Here is a 21,735-nt window from a genome sequence, read left to right on the forward strand (position 1 = left end):
GAGCAAAGAGATCAGAGAATGCAGTTACATAAATTACTAAAAGTAGTAACACAAGACTGCTACCAAAGTACTGGGGTTCCCTTCTAGACGAATAGAATACAAAACCTGGAAGGTAACGTTAAATTTATATAGAACCTTGGGTAGACCACACTTGGATTACTGTGTACAGTTCTGGTCTTCACACTACAAAAAGGATATTGAAGCACTGCTGAAAGTGCAGAAACGATTTAAAAGGATGTTACCAGAATTGAGAGGATGCAACGCAACAATCAGGAAAGATTAAGCATAGTGAGGCTCTTTTCTCTAGAAAAGATAATACTAAGAGGAGACCTGATGGAGGTCTTTAAAATTTATGAAGGAGTTCAATACGGTGGAGAAACTGTTTCCACCTGTGGGTGAGGTCAGAACAAGGAGGCATAAATGTAAGATTAAATAAAGAATTTAGGAGGAATTTCTCTACACAGAGAGTGGTGGGAAAAGGAACTCGCTGTCACATGGAGTTGTTGAAGCAGATAGCATTGAAGCATTTAGGGGGAAACTTGATGCATATCTGAGGTAGAAAGGAATAGAGGAATATGGTAGCAGGGTGGGAAGAGGTAATTAGAGTGGGAGGAGGCTCGGGTGGAGCATAAACACCAACATAGACCAGTTGGGGTGAATGGCTTGTTTCTGTGCTGTAGATTCTATGTATGTAATTCTATGTACATAATCATACAGTACTATTAGCAAATACTGAGCACTATATATAGGACAAAATGTAATGGTGTTCCTCTGCCTTGCTACATCTGTTCCCCCAAGTTCAAAAGACTCCTTAAAACCTAACTCTTCCATATTGCTTTTGGTCACTCCCCAACTCTTCCAACTCCTGTTCATCAGCGTTGCCATAACAATAAAAGGCCAAATGTAAAAAAGAAATCTCAAAATTATGAAGCTTCCCAAGAATTACTTACAAATATAACCACAATTTAGTGGTCTACTAGCTTCTAATTGCAGGAACGGAGCTGACTACACTAACTGGAATAGTCATCCCTTAGAGAAATAACAGAGGAAATAGTGGTGCAACTCACCAACAACTTACAAGAATAACCAAGAAGTTCATCAACTAGTTTACAAACTTCCATTTTCTAATTATTTTTGTGCTGCGTATCCATATTCATCCTAAAGGTCATTCATTAAATCTTTGAGAGATAGATTTTTTTTCTTCATCCTTGTTAAATGTGTGAATCGTCATTATAGAGGATCGTTTGGGGTTTTCAGCAAGTTTCGCAAGAATGGCCTCCTTAATATATGAATGTCTCGCATTTTTGGAGATCATGGCATTTGTTAAAGGGCAGATAAATTATACACCAGTAACAGAGAAGCTGGTGGGATCTTCCTTCACAGCGGTGCTCAGCCCCTGATTCTTTGGAGTTTTCGCTTCAGGGAATGCAGCCTCTGCCATCAGTTCTTTCTTTACCTCACTCCTTAAGCTGCTCAATCCAGATATGCTTCACCTCTTATACTGACTAACTTCCAGTCTTGATAAAGCTACAGCTGCTGCCATCTGAGCTTCTTTGGTCGGTGCTCTGCAGGGTTTCTCTGTCACCTTGGGTTTGGTTTCCGTGGGTTTTGTTCTGGCGTCTCGGTCAGGACATGCCCCAGCCCCACAGTTTTAAACTTTAAATCCAGCTTCAAATGGTCAAAGAATTTCTTCATCTTTTCGCTAGGCCCTGAGCCCCGAGTGTCACATCATCAAACATCCCCTGGCCCGCACTGGACACCCACAGTTTCTTCAATAATCAACTTCAGCTCCCAGCACAAAGTTTGGATGCAACAATACAGAGTACCATGGCTGTGGAAAGCTGGATAATCACCTCATCTAGGTGACTTGACCCTCACTGATAGGTGATGCCTACTGTTGCATTATAATGACCAACTCTGTTGTTTACACAAATCCACTCAACCAAGTAACAGCTATCATTTGGTCAGCACCCAAGTGGCCATTTAGTTGGTACCTTGAAAAGAATGTCAAACACGATTTAGCGGCATGAATCAGGCATCTGGACCTGTCGAACAAGATAGTCTTAACTTGAATCAAAATCCCATCCACATGGCCCAAGAGCCAAACTTTATCAGGACTTAGATCAAGCAGATCATATTCTGTCCTGCAGAGTTACATTTCATTCAAACTTTTTTTTATTCGTTCATGGGATGTGGGCGTCGCTGGCGAGGCCGGCATTTACTGCCCATCCCTCATTGCCCTTGAGAAGGTGGTGGTGAGCCGCTTTCTTGAACCGCTGCAGTCCGTGTGGTGAAGGTTCTCCCACAGTGCTGTTAGGAAGGGAGTTCCAGGATTTTGACCCAGCGACGATGAAGGAACGGCGATATATTTCCAAGTCGGGATGGTGTGTGACTTGGAGGGGAACGTGCAGGTGGTGTTGTTCCCATGTACCTGCTGCTCTGGTCCTTCTAGGTGGTAGAGGTCGCGGGTTTGGGAGGTGTTGTCGAGGAAGTCTTGACAAGTTGCTGCAGTGAATCCTGTGGATGGTACACACTGCAGCCACAGTGCGCCGGTGGTGAAGGGAGTGAATGTTTAGGGTGGTGGATGGGGTGCCAATCAAGCGGGCTGCTTTGTCCTGGATGTTGTCGAGCTTCTTGAGTGTTGTTGGAGCTGCACTCATCCAGGCAAGTGGAGAGTATTCCATCACACTCCTGACTTGTGCCTTGCAGATGGTGGAAAGGCTTTGGGGAGTCAGGAGGTGAGTCACTCGTCGCAGAATACCCAGCCTCTGACCTGCTCTTGTAGCCACAGTATTTATATGGCTGGTCCAGTTAAGTTTCTGGTCAATGGTGACCCCCAGGATGTTGATGGTGGGGGATTCGGCGATGGTAATGCCGTTGAATGTCATGGGGAGGTGGTTAGACTGTCTCTTATTGGAGATGGTCATTGCCTGGAACTTGTCTGGTGCGAATGTTACTTGCCATTTATGAGCCCAAGCCTGGATGTTGTCCAGGTCTTGCTGCATGCGGGCTCGGATTGCTTCATTATTTGAGGGGTTGCGAATGGAACTGAACACTGTGCAATCATCAGCGAACATCCCCATTTCTGACCTTATGATGGAGAGAAGGTCATTGATGAAGCAGCTGAAGATGGTTGGGCCTAGGACACTGCCCTGAGGAACTCCTGGGGCTGAGATGATTGGCCTCCAACAACCACTACTATCTTCCTTTGTGCTAGCTATGACTCCAGCCACTGGAGAGTTTTCCCCCTGATTCCCATTGACTTCAATTTTACAAGGGCACCTTGGTGCCACACTCGGTCAAATGCTGCCTTGATGTCAAGGGCAGTCACTCTCACCTCACCTCTGGAATTCAGCTCTTTTGTCCATGTTTGGACCAGGGCTGTAATGAGGACTGGAGCCAAGTGGTCCTGGCGGAACCCAAACTGAGCATCGGTGAGCAGATTATTGGTGAGTAAGTGCCGCTTGATCGCACCGTTGACGACACCTTCCATCACTTTACTGATGATTGAGAGTAGACTGATGAGGCGGTAATTGGCCGGCTTGGATTTGTCCTGCTTTTTGTGGACAGGACATACCTGGGCAATTTTCCACATTGTCGTATAGATGCCAGTGTTGTAGCTGTACTGGAACAGTGTGGCTGGAGGCGCGGCTAGTTCTGGAGCACAATACTTCAGCACTACAGCCAGGATGTTGTCGGGGCCCATAGCCTTTGCTGTATCCAGTGCGCTCAGCCGTTTCTTGATATCACGTGGAGTGAATCGAATTGGCTGAAGACTGGCTTCTGTGATGGTGGGGATGTCGGCAGGAGGCCGAGATGGATCATCCACTTGGCACTTCTGGCTGAAGATGGTTGCAAACGCTTCAGCCTTGTCTTTTGCACTCACGCGCTGGACTCCGCCATCATTGAGGATGGGGATGTTTGCAGAGCCTCCTCCTCCCATTAGTTGTTTAATGGTCCACCACTATTCACGACTGGATGTGGCAGGACTGCAGAGCTTTGATCTGATCCGTTGGTTGTGGAATCCCTTAGCTCTGTCTATAGCATGTTGCTTTCGCTGTTTAGCATGCATGTAGTCCTGAGTTGTAGCTTCGACCAGATTGGCACCTCATTTTTAGGTATGCCTGGTGCTGCTCCTGGCATGCTCTTCTACACTCCTCATTGAACCAGGGTTGATCCCCTGGATTATTGGTAATGGTAGAGTGAGGAATATGCCAGGCCATGAGGTTACAGATTGTGCTGGAATACAATTCTGCTGCTGCTGATGGCCCACAGTGCCTCATGGATGCCCAGTTATGAGCTGCTAGATCTGTTCTGGAATCTATCCCATTTAGCACTGTGGTAACGCCACACAACACATCGGATGGTGTCCTCAGTGCAAAGACGGAACTTCGTCTCCACGAGGACTGTGCGATGGTCACTCCTACCAATACTGTCATGGACAGATGCATTTGCGACAGGTAGATTGGTGAGGACGAGGTCAAGTAAGTTTTTCCCTCGTGTTGGTTCGCTCACCACCTGCCGCAGGCCCAGACTGGCAGCTATGTCCTTCAGGACTTGGCCAGCTCGGTCAGTCGTGGTGCTACCGAACCACTCTTGGTGATAGACATTGAAGTCCCCTACCCCTATATTTTGTGCCCTTGCTACCCTCAGTGCTTCCTCCAAGTGGTGCTCAACATGGAGGAGGACTGATTCATCAGCTGAGGGAGGACGGTAGGTGGTAATCAGCAGGAGGTTTCCTTGCCCATGTTTGACCTGATGCCATCAGATTTCATGGGGTCCAGAGTCAATATTGAGGACTCCCAGGGCCACTCCCTCCTGACTGTATATCACTGTATCGCCACCTCTGGTCGGTCTGTCCTGCCGGTGGGACAGGACATACCCAGGGATGGTGATGGAAGAGTCTGGAACGTTGGCTGAAAGGTATGATTCTGTGAGTATGGCTATGTCAGACTGTTGCTTGACTAGTCTGTGGGACAGCTCTCCCAATTTTGGCACAAGTCCCCAGATGTTAGTGAGGAGGACTTTGCAGAGTCGACTGGGTCTTGGTTTGCCATTGTCGTGTCCGGTGCCTTGTGGTCCATCCGGTTTTATTCTTATTATGACTTTTTTTAGCGAGATTTTACAACTGAGTGGCTTGCTCGGCCATTTCAGAGGGCAATTAAGAATCAACCACATTGCTGTGGATCTGGAGGCACATTTGGGCCAGACCAGGTAAGGATGGCAGGTTTCCTCCGCTAAAGGACATTAGTGAACCAGATGGATTTTTAACGACAATCCAGTAGCTTCACGGCCACCATTACTGATACTAGTATTTTAATTCCAGATTTTTATTTAATTAAGTGAATTTAAATTCCACAGCTACCATAGCGGGATTTGAACTCATGACTCCGGATTGATAGTCCGGGCCTCTTGGATTACTGGTCCAGTAACATAATCACTATGCTACACACTAGCAGCAACTTATTCAGTTAAACAAAAGCATTGGCCAAGAAGCCAAAACAATGGCTATCTCCACCAGAAACCCCAAAGAGACTGTATCATCAGTTCACCAGATGTACATGTCTTCGATTAGCTACAAACTGTATAATTTTCAGACATGCTCCAAACAAGTCAAATCTGATTCTCATCAACTTCATCCCCAATATTCTTCCTCTTGAAAAGGATGGAGTTAAGTGCCACATCACTATGGATAAAGCAGAGTTGCTAATCATATTTGTTCAAAAGTCATCTGAAGTCTAAAGTCAGGTTCCAAAGTCTCAAAGTACAGCCACCCAATATTCTGCCTTTCACAGCTACAGGATTTCTTTATGTGCTTTACAGCATTAAAATACTCCTGAATTAGGTAGACAAACACAGCAGCCAAATTGCGCAAAACAGGGTCCCACAAACAGCAAATGAGATAAACGACCATATAATCTGTAGCATTGGTGGAGGGATAAAAGTTTGCCAAGACCCCAGCAGTACTCTCCTGCTGTTCTTTGAATAGTGCCATTGATTGTTGCATATTCACCTAAACAGTAAGACAGGGCCTCGGTTTAATGTCTCATCTGAATGACAGCACCTCTGCCAATACAGCATTCCCTCAGCACCGCAGTGAAGTATCAGCCTATATTATGTGCTCAAGCCTTAGAGTATGGCTTGACCGCAGAACCTTCTGACCCATAAAAAAGCAGAGTATTTTTTAAATGGTGAAAAACTATTAAATGTTGGTAGTCCAAGCGATTTGGGTGTCCTTATAGACGAATCACAGAAAGTTAACATGCAGGTACAGCAAGCAATTAGGAAGGCAAATGGTATGTTAGCGTTTATTGCAAGAGGGTTGGAGTATAAGAATAAGGGGGTCTTGCTGCAATTATATAGGGCTCTGGTGAGATCACACCTGGAGTACTGTGTACAGTTTTGCTCTCCTTACCTAAGGAAGGATATACTTGCCTTAGGAGGGGTGCAATGAAGGTTCACTAGATTGATTCCTGGGTTGAGAGGGTTGTCCTACAAGGAGAGATTGAGTAGAATGGGCCTTCTCTGAAGTTTGGAAGAATGAGAGGTGATCTCATTGAAATGTATAAAATTCTTAGAGGACTTGACAGGGTAGATGCTGAGAGGCTGTTTGCCCTGGCTGGAGAGTCTAGAACTAGGGGTCATAGTCTCAAGATAAGGGGTTGGCCATTTAGGACCAAGATGAGGAAAAATTTCTTCACTCAGAGGGTGGTGAATATTTGGAATTCTCTACCCCAGAGGGCTGAGGATGCTCAGTCATTTAGTATATTCAAGACTGAGATCAATAGATTTTTGGACAGTAAGGGAATCAAAGGATATGGGGATAGGGTAGGAAAGTGGAGTTAAGGTTGAAGATCAACCATGATCTTATTGAATGGCAGAGCAGGCTCGAGAGGCCGTATGGCCTACACCTGCTCCTATTTTTTATATTCTTATGTTCTTATGATAGTGTTACCATTGAGCTAAGCTTACACTTAACAAACTCAGCCTGTCAAATCAGTGTTGTCCTATCTGAGTGGAAAGTAACAAATATCATACCTATCCATCAGACTTAGACCCTAATAAAACACGAACACGAGAATTCTCACTCCAGTTCTGCCGCTGTCAAGGACCATTCCCCAATGCTACTATTCCCCAGTTTTGCTAAAGCCATGGACCATCTTCCAGTGTGACCAAAACTTAGGACCTTTCACATTGCTGCCAAAGTGCAGGACCATCCCCAGTGCAGTTAAAACCAGTCCCTTTACTTAGCACTGCTAAATATCAGCACCTGAAATTTCTGCAGGGATTCTCTAACTGCACCATCAGAGAAATGGCATTGAGGGCTAAAAACCACCTTTAACACTGTTTCTCCAAGGTTTTCACTGATCTTCCATTGAAGTTGTGGCAGGAGATAAAGGGAACGCGATGGAAATTCATCCCCAGATATCTAACACCAATTGGTTCATCTTGGATACCATACTGCTTGTATTCTCAGCATTAAAAACTGGTAAGGGTTAAAAATTAAATAGGTAAAGGACGATGACCTAGAAATTCGAGCCACCCAAAAGCGGCCCACGTGATTTTAATGTGGGATCGAGAGGGGCATTCCTGCTCCTCCCAGCTCCACATTCAGGTAAGTATATTTTAAACACTTACCTTGTTGATTGTGGCCAGCAGTGATCCCTTTAAGGACTGCCTGTTAGGCCACATGTAGACCTGGCACTGGCTATGTTCAGGGCAACCCAATATTGCAGAGGGGGCCTCAAACAGGCGTCAGTCCCCTTATTTGAATATGCAAAGGGCCTAATGCCTGTTTCAGGCGTAGGCCCTGGATGCCTATGTTTTTGCCTACACCGGTACGGCGGGCAGCACACGACTGGCTCATAATGAACATGTGCTTCCTGTCTGCCATATTGGAGGCAAAGGAGGCCGTTTAGCACCCGAAAAACAATCAAATTTCTTGGCTGATATGAATAAATTAAATGCCACTCATTCACAATGCTCACAGAAAAATGGATAAAGTTTGTAGAATTTTGTACCCAAAGAACCAGCAAGAGTCTCAGAGTACCATTTAATATAAATGAAATTTGACTTATTCAGTCATTGTAAATCAATGACGTTATCCCCTACATAGCAAAACAGTGTATCCTCCGACTCATTATGAGGAACCAGTTGGAAGGTCTCTAGTAATAAATAATGCTTTCATTTATATTGCACCTTATCACATTGAAACAACACAAAGTGCTTCACAAATGAATTTTTTTTTCTGAAGTGCCTGAACCATTGTTTTGTAGGCAAATATAAAATAAGATGTGGCCAATTCATCGGCCTTTTTTGTGGTGTTATTGGTTAAGAGAGGAATGTTGGCCAGGTATCTAACTACCTGCCAATATTTTCCACCAAAGTCCATCTTTGCTTTCTTTTTTTAGCACAACAAGAAATTTTTCATTCAAATTTTGGAACTTCATTACAGCTTTCCTAACACACCAAGAAAGTCACACCTCTACGAAATCTCAATCTCACTTCTGAGTGCAAAGCTGACAGTTACCAATGAGAAAAGGACACATTGCAAAAACATCAGAGAATGAGCAAAACCTACGAATTTCATCAGCCAGGCCATGAGCATTTACAAAAAGCACGAATGTCAAGTTTTTTTTAAAAACAGCAACCACTTGACTACCTGAAGTTTGTTAAATTCATTAACTGTATAAACTTTGGTGCACATTTCTCATGACAGTGGATATTACTGACTTATAAAGAAATAAATTACATATGGAATTGGAGGCAACCTTTTAACATGGGTTGGTTAGGAGGGAGGAGACAGAGTTGGGGTAATGGGTATGTACTCCAATTGGCATGACATGACTTGTGGTGTCCCCCAGTGGCCTCAGCTTTTCACTATATTTATAAGAAACTTAGATGAAGAAATAGAGGGCCGTATATCCATGTTTGCAGACGACACTAAATTAGGTGGCACAGTAAGTAGTGTAGATGGGAGCAGAAAATTGCAATGGGTCATTGATAGATTAAGTGGGCAAAACTGTGGTAGATGGAATTCAATGAAGTGTGAGGTCATCCACTTTGGACTTAAGAAAGATAGATCAGAGTATTTTCTAAACGGTGAGTAGCTAGGAGCTGTAGAGGAGCAGAGAGATTATGGGGTTCATGTACAGAAATCAATAAAAACTAGTGGACAGGTACAAAAAATAATTTAAAAGGCTAATGGAATGTTAGCCTTCATTTCAAGGGGGCTAGAATACAAAGGGATGGAAGTTATACAATAGTTGTAACTGTACAACTGTACTGCGTTCAGTTCTGGGCACCGCACCTCAGGAAGGATATATTGACCTTGGAGGGGGTGCAGTGCAGATTCACCAGAATGATACCGGGGCTAAAAGGGTTAAATTATGATGAAAGGTTGCATAGACTGGGCTTGTATTCCCTCGAGTATAGAAGGTTAAGGGGTGATATAATTGAGGTGTTTAAGATGATTAAAGGATTTGATAGGGTAGATCCAGAGAAATTATTTCCTCTGGTGGGAGAGTCCAGAACAAGGGGTCATAACCTTAAAATTAGAGTTAGGCCGCTCAGGGGTGATGTCAAGAAGCATTTCTTCACACAAAGGGTAGTGGAGATCTGGAACTCTCTCCATCAAAAAGCTGTTCAGGCTAGGTCAATTGAAAATTTCAAAACTGGAATTGATAGATTGTTATGCAAGGGTATTAAGGAATATGGAACCAAGACGGGTAAATGGAGTTGATACAGATCAGCCATGATCTAATTGTATGGCGGAACTGGCTCGAGGGGCTGAAGGCTCAATTCTATTCCTATGTAGGTTCTTCCTTTGCATGCAAATGGCTCAATAATTAATTTTTGAAATATAGAAAACTTTTGTAGATTACTAAGCAGTTACATCCCTAAAAATGGTTATTGTTCAAATTACCATTTGAAGAGTCAACCTATAAAGTTCATATTCCCTCTGGCAGGTCGCAAGATTTTTACAGGTGTGCCCAAAATAATACCTTATCTGATTCCACCCATTATCTGTAAAATGTCAGTAACAGGAGAACAAAATTCTTTAACTAAATAGGTTGTGGTGGGTGTAACACAGTGGGTTGTGGGGCTGGTTCTGAACCACAGGAGCACCTTATGTAGTTGTCAGAATCCATAGACTATGATGCATCCTTTTTCAGGTTGGCAAATCCTGCATCACTGAGCATGTCATCTGATGAGTTATGCCAGTTTTGTAATGTAACCTCTTCCTCATGTGATGTAAAAAAGTTATCATTGCCATTAAAAGGTCATCACAACAGATTCCACAGCTATTAGGAAATTGTATATGTATATAGTAACACAGTAACACACAGAGGTGAAGCCTCAACACACAATGATTAAGTGCAGTTTGTACTGTTGTCTTTCACATACTTAAGCTCCTGGATCTCAATTGTGGCATTGTGGGCCGATGTTTTGTCCAAACACAGGGGCAGTCACCCTGCTGTGCTCTCATGTGCTATGATTTTAGAATAGCACGGACAGAGGCCTGGGAGCAGGTTATCTGCATATCCATTTGGCTGGAGATGGTGTGTTGATTGGTAAGACAAAACCATGGGGAACAAAGGAAATATGTTAAAAAAGGAACTCACCCTTTAAAAAAATATTTGTTGCACATTGTGCAATAGTAAATTCGCAGTGATTTGCAGACTGTAGTACAACATCAGTTTTTGATGACTGCATAAATCATTCAATCTCCCAACTCAATATGATATGGGAAGACCAAAGAAGGCAGAATTAACACCTGAACTAGCTAGTTTAGATTTGGAATTTGCTCTGGCGCAAAAACACAAAAGGAAATGCGGCCCAACCATGGCTAACAAAAGAAATTAAAGGATAGTATTAGATCCAAAGAGGAGTCATATAAAGTTGCCAGAAAAAGTAGCAAGTCTGAGGACTGGGAGCAGTTTAGAATTCAGCAAAAAAGGACCAAGAGATTGATTAAGAGGGGAAAAATAGAGTATGAGAGTAAACTGGCAAGGAACATAAAAGCGGACTGTAAAAGCTTCTACAAGTATGTAAAAAGAAAAAGATTAGTTAAGACAAACGTAGGTCCCTTACAGTCAGAAAGGGGAGAATTTATAATGGGGAACAGGGAAATGGCAGAGCAATTAAACAAATACTTTGGTTCTGTCTTCACGGAAGAGGACACAAATAACTTCCCAGAAATGCTAGGGAACCAAGGGACTAGTGAGAAGGAGGAATTAAAGGAAATTAGTATTAGTAAAAAAATAGTGCTGGAGAAATTAATGGGACTGAAAGCCAATAAATCCCCAGGGCCTGATAATCTGCAACCCAGAGTACTAAAAGAGGTAGCCATGCAAATAGTGGATGCATTAGTTGTCATCTTCCAAAATTCTATAGATTATGGAACAGTTCCTGCAGATTGGAAGGTAGCAAATCTAACCCCATTATTTAAAAAAGGAGGGAGAGAGAAAACAGGGAACTACAGGCCAGTTAGCCTGACATCAGTAGTAGGGAAAATGCTAGAGTCTATTATAAAGGATGTGATAATAGGACACTTAGAAAATATCAACGAGATTAGACAAAATCAACATGGATTTATGAAAGGGAAATCATGTTTGACAAACCTACTGGAGTTTTTTGAGGATGTAACTGGTAAAATAGATACGGGAGAACCAGTGGATGTGGTTTATTTGGATTTTCAAAAGGTCTTTGATAAAGTTCCACATAAGAGGTTAGTGTGCAAAATTAAAGCACATGGGATTGGGGGTAATACACTGGCATGGATTGAAAATTGGTTAACAGAAAGGAAACAGAGAGTAGGAATAAATGGGTCTTTTTTTGGGTGGTGACTAGTTGGGTACCGCAGGGATCAGTGCTTGGGCCCCAGTTATTCACAATATATATCAATGATTTGGATGAGGGAACCAAATGTAATATTTCCAAGTTTGCTGATGACACAAAACTAGGTGGGATCGTGAGTTGTGAGGAGGATGCAAGGAGGCTTCAAGGCGATTTAGACAAGTTGAGTGAGTGGGCAAATACATGGCAGATGCAGTATAATGTGGATAAATGTGAAGTTATCCACTTCGGAAGGAAAAACAGAAAGGCAGAGTATTATTTAAATGGTGATAGATTGGAGAATGTTGATGTACAAAGGGACCTGAGTGTCCTTGTACACCAGTCACTGAAAGCAAGCATCAGTTGCAGCAAGCAGTTAGGAAGGCAAATGGTATGTTGGCCTTCATTGCAAGAGGATTTGATTATGGGAGCAAGGATGTCTTACTGCAGTTATACAGGGCCTTGGTGAGACCACACCTGGAGTATTGTGTGCAGTTTTGGTCTCCTTACCTAAGAAAGGATATACTTGCCATAGAGGGAGTGCAGCGAAGGTTCACCAGACTGATTCCTGGGATGGCAGGACTATCATATGAGGAGAGATTGGGTCGACTCGGCCTGTATTCGCTCGAGTTTAGAAGAATGAGAGGGGATCTCATTGAAACTTATAAAATTCTGACAGGGCTAGACAGACTGGATGCAGGGAGGATGTTTCCCCTGGCTGGGGGGTCCAGAACGAGGGGTCACACTCTCAGGATACGGGGTAGGACATTTAGGACTGAGATGAGGAGAAATTTCTTCACTCAGAGGGTGGTGAACCTGTGGAATTCTCTACCACAGAAGACTGTGGAGGTTAAGTCACTGAGCGAATTTAAGAAGGAGCTAGATAGATTTCTAGACACAAAAGGCATCAAGGGGTATGGGGAGAGAGCAGGAATATGGTATTGAGCTAGAGGATCAGCCATGATCATATTGAATGGCGGAGCAGGCTCGAAGGGCTGAATAGCCTACTCCTGCTCCTATTTTCCATGTTTCTATGTAAGATGTGGAGGTGGAACCAGGGAGTGAACAGAAGTTTTGTTTTTCAAACAGCAGTTTTGGTAGCTATTTTCCAGTCTTTTGTAACTTTTTTCAAAATTATCTGAATCGACTCCAAACTAAACGTGCGACAAGAAGATCTTACAGCAAGACAATATTCAACAAGCATATCTCACATTTAAAGATATATTATACTTTTTAAAAATACTAAACAGAAACGTTACATTCAAGAAACCAAGACATACACATACAATGACATGGTGCAACTGTTACGCCATAATTTTATTTGCTCTTCCCCAGGTCATAAACTTCAATGCTGTGGAATGGAAGATTTTTCTGTTTTGGTCACCCAGGACACGATTTTATCTCCGAAGGCGGGGGAACAAAATCCGGCATTTCTGGAGCGGGAAGCCGTTACCGAACCCAGAAGTCCCGCCGGCAATTAAAGCCAGCAGGACGATATTTAAACCTACAATTGAAGTACTTGAAGTCTGCCTTAATCATGCTGGCAAGCGATTTCAACGCTGCCTCAACGTGTTTCCCGTGCTGTGTGAAACACGCCATGGGAAACTAGGCAGGTTGCAACAGGCAGCCATTTGGACATTTAAATCCCTGTTGGACAGATGGGATAAAAGGTGAGTTATTGCAGTTCTCTCAGACAAACATTTGGCTGGGAGATCTTTGTGTTTGGACTGAAAATTCTTGATTCACACTCAGAAATGTTCTGTTTACACATACTTGCCTACTTTTTGGACCCCCCTCAAACTCACACAATCAGGATGGCGGGGGGGGGGGTGTGGAGGACAGCTGCATTCACCATTACATCTAAGGAGGAGGAACATCACCATCCTCGCCAGGCAAGGCGTGCACTTCCGCCACTTGCAGCTCCACAACACAGGAGGCACTACCCTCGTCAGAGGGTCTACAAGCCGAGGCTGAGCTTTCTGGACCGCTCTGAGGAGCAGAGCCTATGGAGACTAAGAATGAGTCGCTAGGTGGTCGCAGACATCTGCAGCCTCCTTCATGAAGAGCTGATCCCGGGTGGGCCTGGTGGCATCGCATTGCCCGTTTCAGTTAATGTGACCACTGCCCTCAACGTCTTCACCTCCGGATCATTCCAGGGTGCCACCGGTGTCATCGCCGGGGTCTCTCAGCCCTCTGACCACAAGTGCATAAGGCAGGTCACCGATAGTTTGTTTTGCAGGGCATCCCGCTAAGCAAACTTCACCATGAACGACCTCAGCCAGACGGAGAGGGCAGTGGGTTTCCACTCTGTGGCTGGCATCCAACGGGTGCAGGGTGCAATCGATCCTACGCATATAGCAATCCGAGCACCTAGCCAGGATTATTCATCAACAGAAAGGGATGTCACTCCATCAGCGCGCAGCTCATTTGTGACCACCGCAAAAGATTTCTTCACATGTGTGCCAGATTCCCTGACAGCTGCCATGATTCATTCACTCCGAGGGAATCCAACATCCCGGCCCTCTTACACGCACCAAACACCCTTAAGGGCTGGCTCCTCGGAGACAAGGGATACCCCCTGCACACGTGGCTCATCACACCTCTGAGGAACCCCACCACCGAGGAACAGCGTCGATACAACAACTGTCACATCGCCACCAGATCTGTCATTGAACATGCAATAGGACCCTGGTGATGTCACCAGTGGCACCCTGGAATGATCCGGAGGTGAAGACGTTGAGGGCAGTGGTCACTTTAACTGCGACGGGCAATGCAATCCCACCAGGCCCAGCCAGGGAACATGCAATAGGACTGCTGATGATGCTATTTCAGTACCTGGATCAGTTTAAGGGAATGCTTCAATACGCACCATCGAGAGTGGGTCAAATTATAGTCATCTGTTGTGTCCTGCACAACATGGTTCAACAGAGAGGGTCACCGGTTGATGAGGCCCCATGCCCTCATCCAGCATCTACACCTGCCATCAACATTGAGGATGAGGAGGAGGAGGAGGAACCACAAAGTGAGAATAGTCCAGTCCTCAGACCACCTGGAAAGAGCAGCGCCAACACCAGCCCCCCCACTCCCTCCCATGCACAAAACAGTCCTACAACTACACATACACCCACTGTAAACTCATCCACTGGGTGGCATCAAGTCTCGCCATTCATGACGAAGCACATGAAAGGGCGCTATCACAAAAGGCAGTCAAGAATGGGCAAGGCGTGGCAGTAGTGGTGAGAAGTATAACATTTAATGTGAATTTAACAAAAAACAAATATAATTGAAAAACATGACAGTCTGTCAAACACCCTTGTGCATACCCTTCATGATCACTAAACTTTAGCCTTTCTCTTCCTACTGCTTCTATGTGGTGCATAACCTGTGGCTGCAGCAGAGGTAGTGGTAGGTTGATCATGTTCAAGCTCTGACTGCTTGGATGCTTTCGGCCTATGCCCTCTGGGTTTTGCAGCCCGAGAGGGCCACTCCAAAGACTGCTCCACTTGCACCTGGATAGGAGGCAGCATTGAGGGTACTGGTTGAGAGGGGGGCAACAGGTGAGACGTGGGAGCGCTTTGAATGGCATCCCCACTTCCATGTCCCATTTCGCCATCATCCCTCTCCCATATCACTCCTATCACCCTGCTGGACAGTTTTGAGGACATGTGTGATGCCTTGGAAGCCCAATTGTAAAGTTTCTGTCTGCCTGTTTAAGGTGGCAGAATGTTGTTCACCCTGAGTCCATTGTCAGGGCCTGAATGGACTAATTTGTGAGCCGTGCTTGAAGCTCAATGGAGGCTAGCCTTCTCTCCATCGCAGACATTCCCGCACTCACCTGCACCACTATTCCGCTAATGCAGGAGGTGGACGCCTCCATCCTCTCCGCTATTGTGGAGAGTCCGTGTGGCACCTCTTCCAGTACCTCGCAAATGTGCTGCTGTCCCTCGATCATTCTCCTTTTAAAGGATGGCCCCGAGGGTCCAGCATCTGCGTCCAGCTGAGCAGAGCCTGCAGAGGAGTGCGCCCACCGACACAGACTCTCCACAGCTGCCCTGCCACCAGTGTCTGCTCGTGCTCACTTGTGTGTAGTGACTCACCAGGTGCCAACCCAACTAACTCACTACTAGGACCCACCGAGGCGTTAATACCTGCGGTGGTGGATGGCTCACTAAGATGTGACTGTGCACCCTCAGAGGCCGGGAGCTCCTTTGAGGAATCACCCCCTCCTGTCACTTCGGTCATTGAAGGGCCTGGAAGAAAACAGAAGGCAATATTAAACATCATCACAGATTTGTAATGTTGCGATGAGCATACTGAGGTGTTCAACATGCCAATCATTAATAACATCAATTCATGTTGTGTGTGATGAATGTTAAAATTGTGGCACCAAACATTTGTGGGGAGCCAGTCTCAGCATCCCCGACGGACATGCTCTCGAGGGTGCGGCTGATCTCCAGGCCCTCCTCCTCCACCTCTATGGGACCACTATTTGATTATCCAGTCCTAGCCTTCTCGCGTGCATTTTGCGCTCTCTTCTCTTATGAGGGGAGAAAGTACAAATGCGTGAGTGCGTGAGGGTGAAGTGGTCAGCCGATGAATGCATTGCTTTGGGTGAGGCTGACCGTGAAAGAGATACATCAGAGGGTGAGTATCAGACAGAGACATCACATTGGATCAGGATTGGGGTGAGTGGTAGTGGTGGGGTCACAAATCGGGAGGTGAGGAAGTGCTTAGGAAGTGAAGGTAAGTTGAGGATGAGCCTTAAGTGGGTGTGAGGAGTGATGTGATGGAGTAGTCTTGGGAGTGCAGAATGATGTGAGGAGGTGTGGGCTGATGTGCACCATGGAATACAGGAGAATCAGTAAGTGTACTTACTTTTGCTAATCTAGTTAGGTCATTGAAACGCTTCCTGCAGTGGACCCAGTGCAGCAGATGTTGCTCCTGCTGGTGACCTCCTCAGCTACCTCGAGCCAGGCCTTCTTGGTGGCAGACGCAGGGCGCTTCCTCCTGTTGGCTGGGTAAAATAGTTCCTTCCTTCTCCTCACCCCGGCCAGCAGCACCTCAAGTGAGGCGTCACTGAATCTTGGAGCTGGCTCGTCCCTCTGTTGCTCCTTTCTGCGTGCTTGCTCCTTGCTCCAGCAAAAGCCATTGATGCAATGGCCCTTTAAAGACAGACACTCCAGCTGACAGCAGGTCTTGTGGGTGCGCAGTCCGCCCGCTGCACAGCTTTCGGACGGCAAACCCGGAAACAACGCGAAAGGGAATCAATTAAGTCGCGATTGCGTGGGTAACGATAAAATTTTATTATTCGGATTTGCTGCATGCCCACTGACCACCCCCGCTGCCATCCCGCCATCTTATTAAACACTTGTGCCCCCAGTGTCAGCTCAAGCACTTTCCAACCAGATGCAGTGCAAAACTCTTTCTATTCTGCCCCTACAATGTGCCTAAATCTCCAACCTCAAAGAAGCATTTCCTACTGCACCAGTGGTGTGAGTTTGTTTCACTTCCTATACCAACAATGACTTGCATTTATATAGCACCTTTAACATAGAAAAACATCCCAAGACACCTCATAGAGGTGTAATCAAAAAATGGATGCTGAACCAAAGAAGGAGATATTAGGAGGGGTGACCAAAAGCTTGGCCAAAGAGATGGATTTTAAGGAGGGTCTTAAAGAAGGAGAGGGAGGTGGAGAGGTAGAGGGATTTAGGGACGGAATTCCAGATTATTGGGTCTAAGCAGCTGAAGGCGTGGCCACTCATAGTGGAGCAAAGGTGGGGGGTGGGGGAAGGGGGGTGCACGTGATGCCAAGAGTCAGGGGAACTGAGTGTTTTGGTGGGGGGGTGGATATACGACTGGAAGAGATAGAAGGCTGAGGCCATGAACAGATTTAAACATGAGGATGAGAATTTTTAATTTGAGGTGTTGGGGGATAGGAGCCTGTGTTGGGGGACCAGGAGCCAATGTAGGTCAGCAAAGACATTGGTAATGGGTGAGTGGGACTTGGTGTGGGATAGGATATGGGCAGCACAGTTTTGGATGAGCTGACATTTATTTATGGTGGAGGATGGGAAGCCAGCCAGGGGAGCACTGGAATACTTAGCCAAGTATAGAGATAACAAAAGCATGGATGAGGGTTTCAGCAGCAGATGGACACGGTGAAAGAGGCATTGGAGGAGAATGGTGTGGTCAACCGTGTCAAAAACTGCAGGGAGGCTGAGAAGCATGAAGAGAGATAATGCACCACAGTCACAATCACAGAGGATGTCAATTCTGACTAGTTAGGGCAGTTTTCGTGATGTGGCAGGAGTAGAAATCTGATTAGGGTGATTCAAACAGGGAGCTGCAGAAAAGGTGGGCACAAATTTGGGAGAAGACTACATGATCAAGGACTTGTAAGAGGAAAGGCGGTTCACCGCCACCTTCTCAAGGGCAATTAGGGATGGGCAATAAATGCCAACATTGCCAGCGATGCCCACATCCCATGAATGAATAAAAAGAAAGGTGGGTCTCATGGACGAGATGAGCTTAGTGAGGGTATAAGGAGAGAGAAACGAGAGAGAGAGAAAGAGAGAAAGAGAGAGAGAAAAAGAAAGACACTGGTTCAGGGCTAGGACAGGGGCAGCTTGGTGGGAGATTTGGCTTGGTAGGCAAGAGGAAGGGTGCCAACTGAACAGATGGTTGCATGGTGACTAAGAAATCCATGAGCTCCTCGCATTTGTTGTTGGAGGTAAAGGTGGAGGGAGCAAGATTATTGGGAGTGGAGAAAAGAAACTGGGATTATCTTTGCTCTCCAGGATGATCCTGAAGTAGTGATCTCAGGAACTATCAAGTTTTAGCAGAGGAGAGTGAGGCCTGATGGTACTTGATATGGTCCAAGCAGATCTGATGATGGATGTCTAAACTAGTTGCGCACCTGAAAGGCTCAAGTCTGTGCCCCTCGATTTGAGAGAATGAAAACGGGGGCTACGTCAAGGGAAATGACTGGGATAGGAGAGATTAAAGATTTTGCGGGGAACAAGAGCATCACAAGGTGAGGTGAAGAAGTAGTTGAAGAGTATCGTGGTGAATAAAATTTGGGCAGTTGAGAGTTAGAAACTGCAGTTGTAAGTAACTTGGAGAAGAGTTTTTCCAGAAGAAAAACGGTCCTTCCTTGTGGTGAGTGAGACTGGCAACTTAATGCTAATATATGAGCAGTTTTGCGATTTGGGTCAACATCCATGAGACCAGATTGAGCCTGCTCAAGCTCACAAAGGTCCCTCAACAGCTTTTAGAAGGAGAAAGACTTCCATCTCCTCAGTCAGGGCTGCATTTAGACGGACATCCCAGAAGTGAAAGGATGATGTGCTAGCACCACTCAGTCCCCTAACAAATCTGATATTAAACCAAAGCAGTCTCCTAGCAGATCTTACAAGAAGCACAGAGCAAGAAGAGGTCATTATGCACCATTAAGCCTTTCCTTCTACAAGGCATTCTATAATAGAATCCAACCCCACCCACCTAATCTCCTTAGGAAAGGTGGTGCAAAGTCAACCCCTCCCCAACCCAACCCCTAACCAACTCCCCTTCCACGTCCATAAGGTAAAACAAGCACAGCTCCAGAATACCTATCTAACTTAATATCTTACACATGCTAGACCAGTTGCCTTCCTTGGCATGACATTTTAATGGTTTCAGGAACTATCAAATTCAACAGAGTATTCAATTAACTCTATCTGTACTTATCCTGAATCCTGCCTCAAACCAGCCAATCATCCAGTTCTTTTCTCAAAAGGTGCTAATCAGAGTACATTAACTGCTTTACCTGAGAATCCATTCCACGTGTCCGGGTCCTTGTGAGGGGAGAGAAATTAATCTTGCTTGATGCTTTTTAATTTTATACTTTGATATGAAGTCTCACGCATCTTTGCCATATTCAGTTAATTCAAGCCATAAACTTGGCTTGTATTCACTTGAGTTTGGTATTTGAGGGAAGTTCGAGGGGTGATCTAATTGAAGTGTTTAAAATGATAAAGGGATTTGATACAGAGGAACTATTTCCTCTGGTGAGGAAATCTAGAATAAGAGGGCATAATCCTAAAATTAGAGCTAGACCATTTAGGAGTGAAATCTGGGAGCACTTTTCACACAAAGGGGTAATAGACATCTGGAACGCTCTCCCCACAAAACACAGTGGTTGCTGGGCCAATTGAAGTTTTCAACCTGGGTCGGTGTCGGCTGTATTCAGGACAGCCCAATTTCAGGAAGGGGCCCTGAAACAGGCAGTCAGCCCCCTATTTTCATATGCAAAGGGTCTAACACCTGTTTCAGGTGTAGGCTCTGGACGCCGAGACTTCAGCCTTTACCAATATGGCGGGTGGCACATTTCCGGTACGGAATGTGCATACGCACACTGCCTGCCATATTGGACGCATAGGATACCATTTTATGCCTGTAAAACAGGCAAGGCGTCAACTTATTTCTAGGCCATTGTCTTTTCAACTTTAAATTCATCTTCAGCCCAGACTAATAGGATGAAAGTCTCCTCTGGTTGTTGGCTGTAACGGTCCTATGTGAAATGAGTTTGGTCAGTCTTGAACTAGTTCCTAATGGGAATGGGCTTACACCACAAAGATCCATAATATGACAATCTCAGAGGTTGGTAGGTGTGGGGAATAGAAAATATCATCACACTGACAAGTGAAAAGTGCCCTTCTGCGATTGGGGCTGAGGCATCTTGTTGGAAAAGAGTAATGGGAGCTTTACTTTGCTTCTGGCTGGGGTGACACTGGGTGCCTGAAATGGGAAAAGTTCCATTGCCCAGCATTAATATTCCTCACCTTCATGACCACAATTTTTTTTAAAATAAATTTTAATAAAGGTAGCAACAGATAGCTATCTACAAAAGATTAAGTACTTACATAAATTGGCACTTCATGGTAGCTTAGCTCCATCTCTTCTACATCTGTATACAGGAATAGAGAAAAAATGTTTACAATTTATACAAAGAAGTATGCAGAGAGACTGGTATTTTTGTAGTGCATTAAGGAAACTATATCCTGCTAGGAGAAATAATTGTGTCCCTGTCCCCAAGAAGGCAAAGAAACAGAAAGAGTCAGGAGGCATGATTTTCAAACTGTGCAGCGGACCCTGAACCTAACAGCGCAATTCAAGTTTTCCATCATACTTAATTTATCAATGCTTAATATAGGCTGTGGAACTAATAGTGACGCTTTTGTTTATTCTCTCGAGGAGAATTCAGGAAATAATTCGATCAATTACACACTTAACAGGAGTACACCGTAATGCACTACAAGTACCTGTACTTCAAGCTATATTTCTCCAGTGTTAGATATTATATGTTAGCTCCCCTAAGCCAGCCTACCCATTTGTGAAGTGACTGTAATTGTAGCTGTAGCTGCTCCCTAATTGTAATTTTCGGGGTGCAACGTACTTACAGTCTGAACAAACCTACAGACCCTGACCCAAACTCGGGTACATTTTTACACCACTGGGTAGGCCAGTACAAATTTGGCAGGACTGGCAATTTGGAACAATCTATTCTCAACACTCCTCCCTCATTGGCGGATTTAAGGAGACCATAGTAGAAGAATAAAAGCAGTTCTACAGTATTTTCCAATTCAGTTATGGGAGTCACATTCATTAGAATTGTGTTGTTATGTAATATTTAAATTGTCAGATTTTTTTAAAAGAGCTAAGTAAGTGTATGAGCTAATGTAAGATTCTGCTGTATTACAAGCAGCTTCTTTCTCTTCCCCGCCTCAGGTTTATCACCTTTAATAATGTTTGTTTCATACTGTTAATCGGTGCTAATCAGTGTATTGGTGTCAAATTTATAATTGTATGCACACCTTCCATATGTCGCTAACACTCCCCACCTATGTATGTACTGCC

At 44.9% G+C, this 21,735-nt stretch overlaps 1 protein-coding gene across 1 annotated transcript in view; it reads right to left on the reverse strand.

Annotated features, from left to right (window-relative positions):
• arhgef28a (Rho guanine nucleotide exchange factor (GEF) 28a) overlaps positions 1-21,735 on the reverse strand; it is a 406,494-nt gene that overhangs the window by 324,611 nt on the left and 60,148 nt on the right. Inside the window, exon 2 of the mRNA XM_067982722.1 lies at positions 20,742-20,785. Within this exon, the coding sequence (XP_067838823.1) occupies positions 20,742-20,785 (44 nt within the window). The remainder of the gene's footprint in view (positions 1-20,741; positions 20,786-21,735) is intronic.

The sequence above is a fragment of the Heptranchias perlo genome, chromosome 4 (assembly GCF_035084215.1).
Source record: "Heptranchias perlo isolate sHepPer1 chromosome 4, sHepPer1.hap1, whole genome shotgun sequence".
Lineage (NCBI taxonomy): Eukaryota > Metazoa > Chordata > Chondrichthyes > Hexanchiformes > Hexanchidae > Heptranchias > Heptranchias perlo.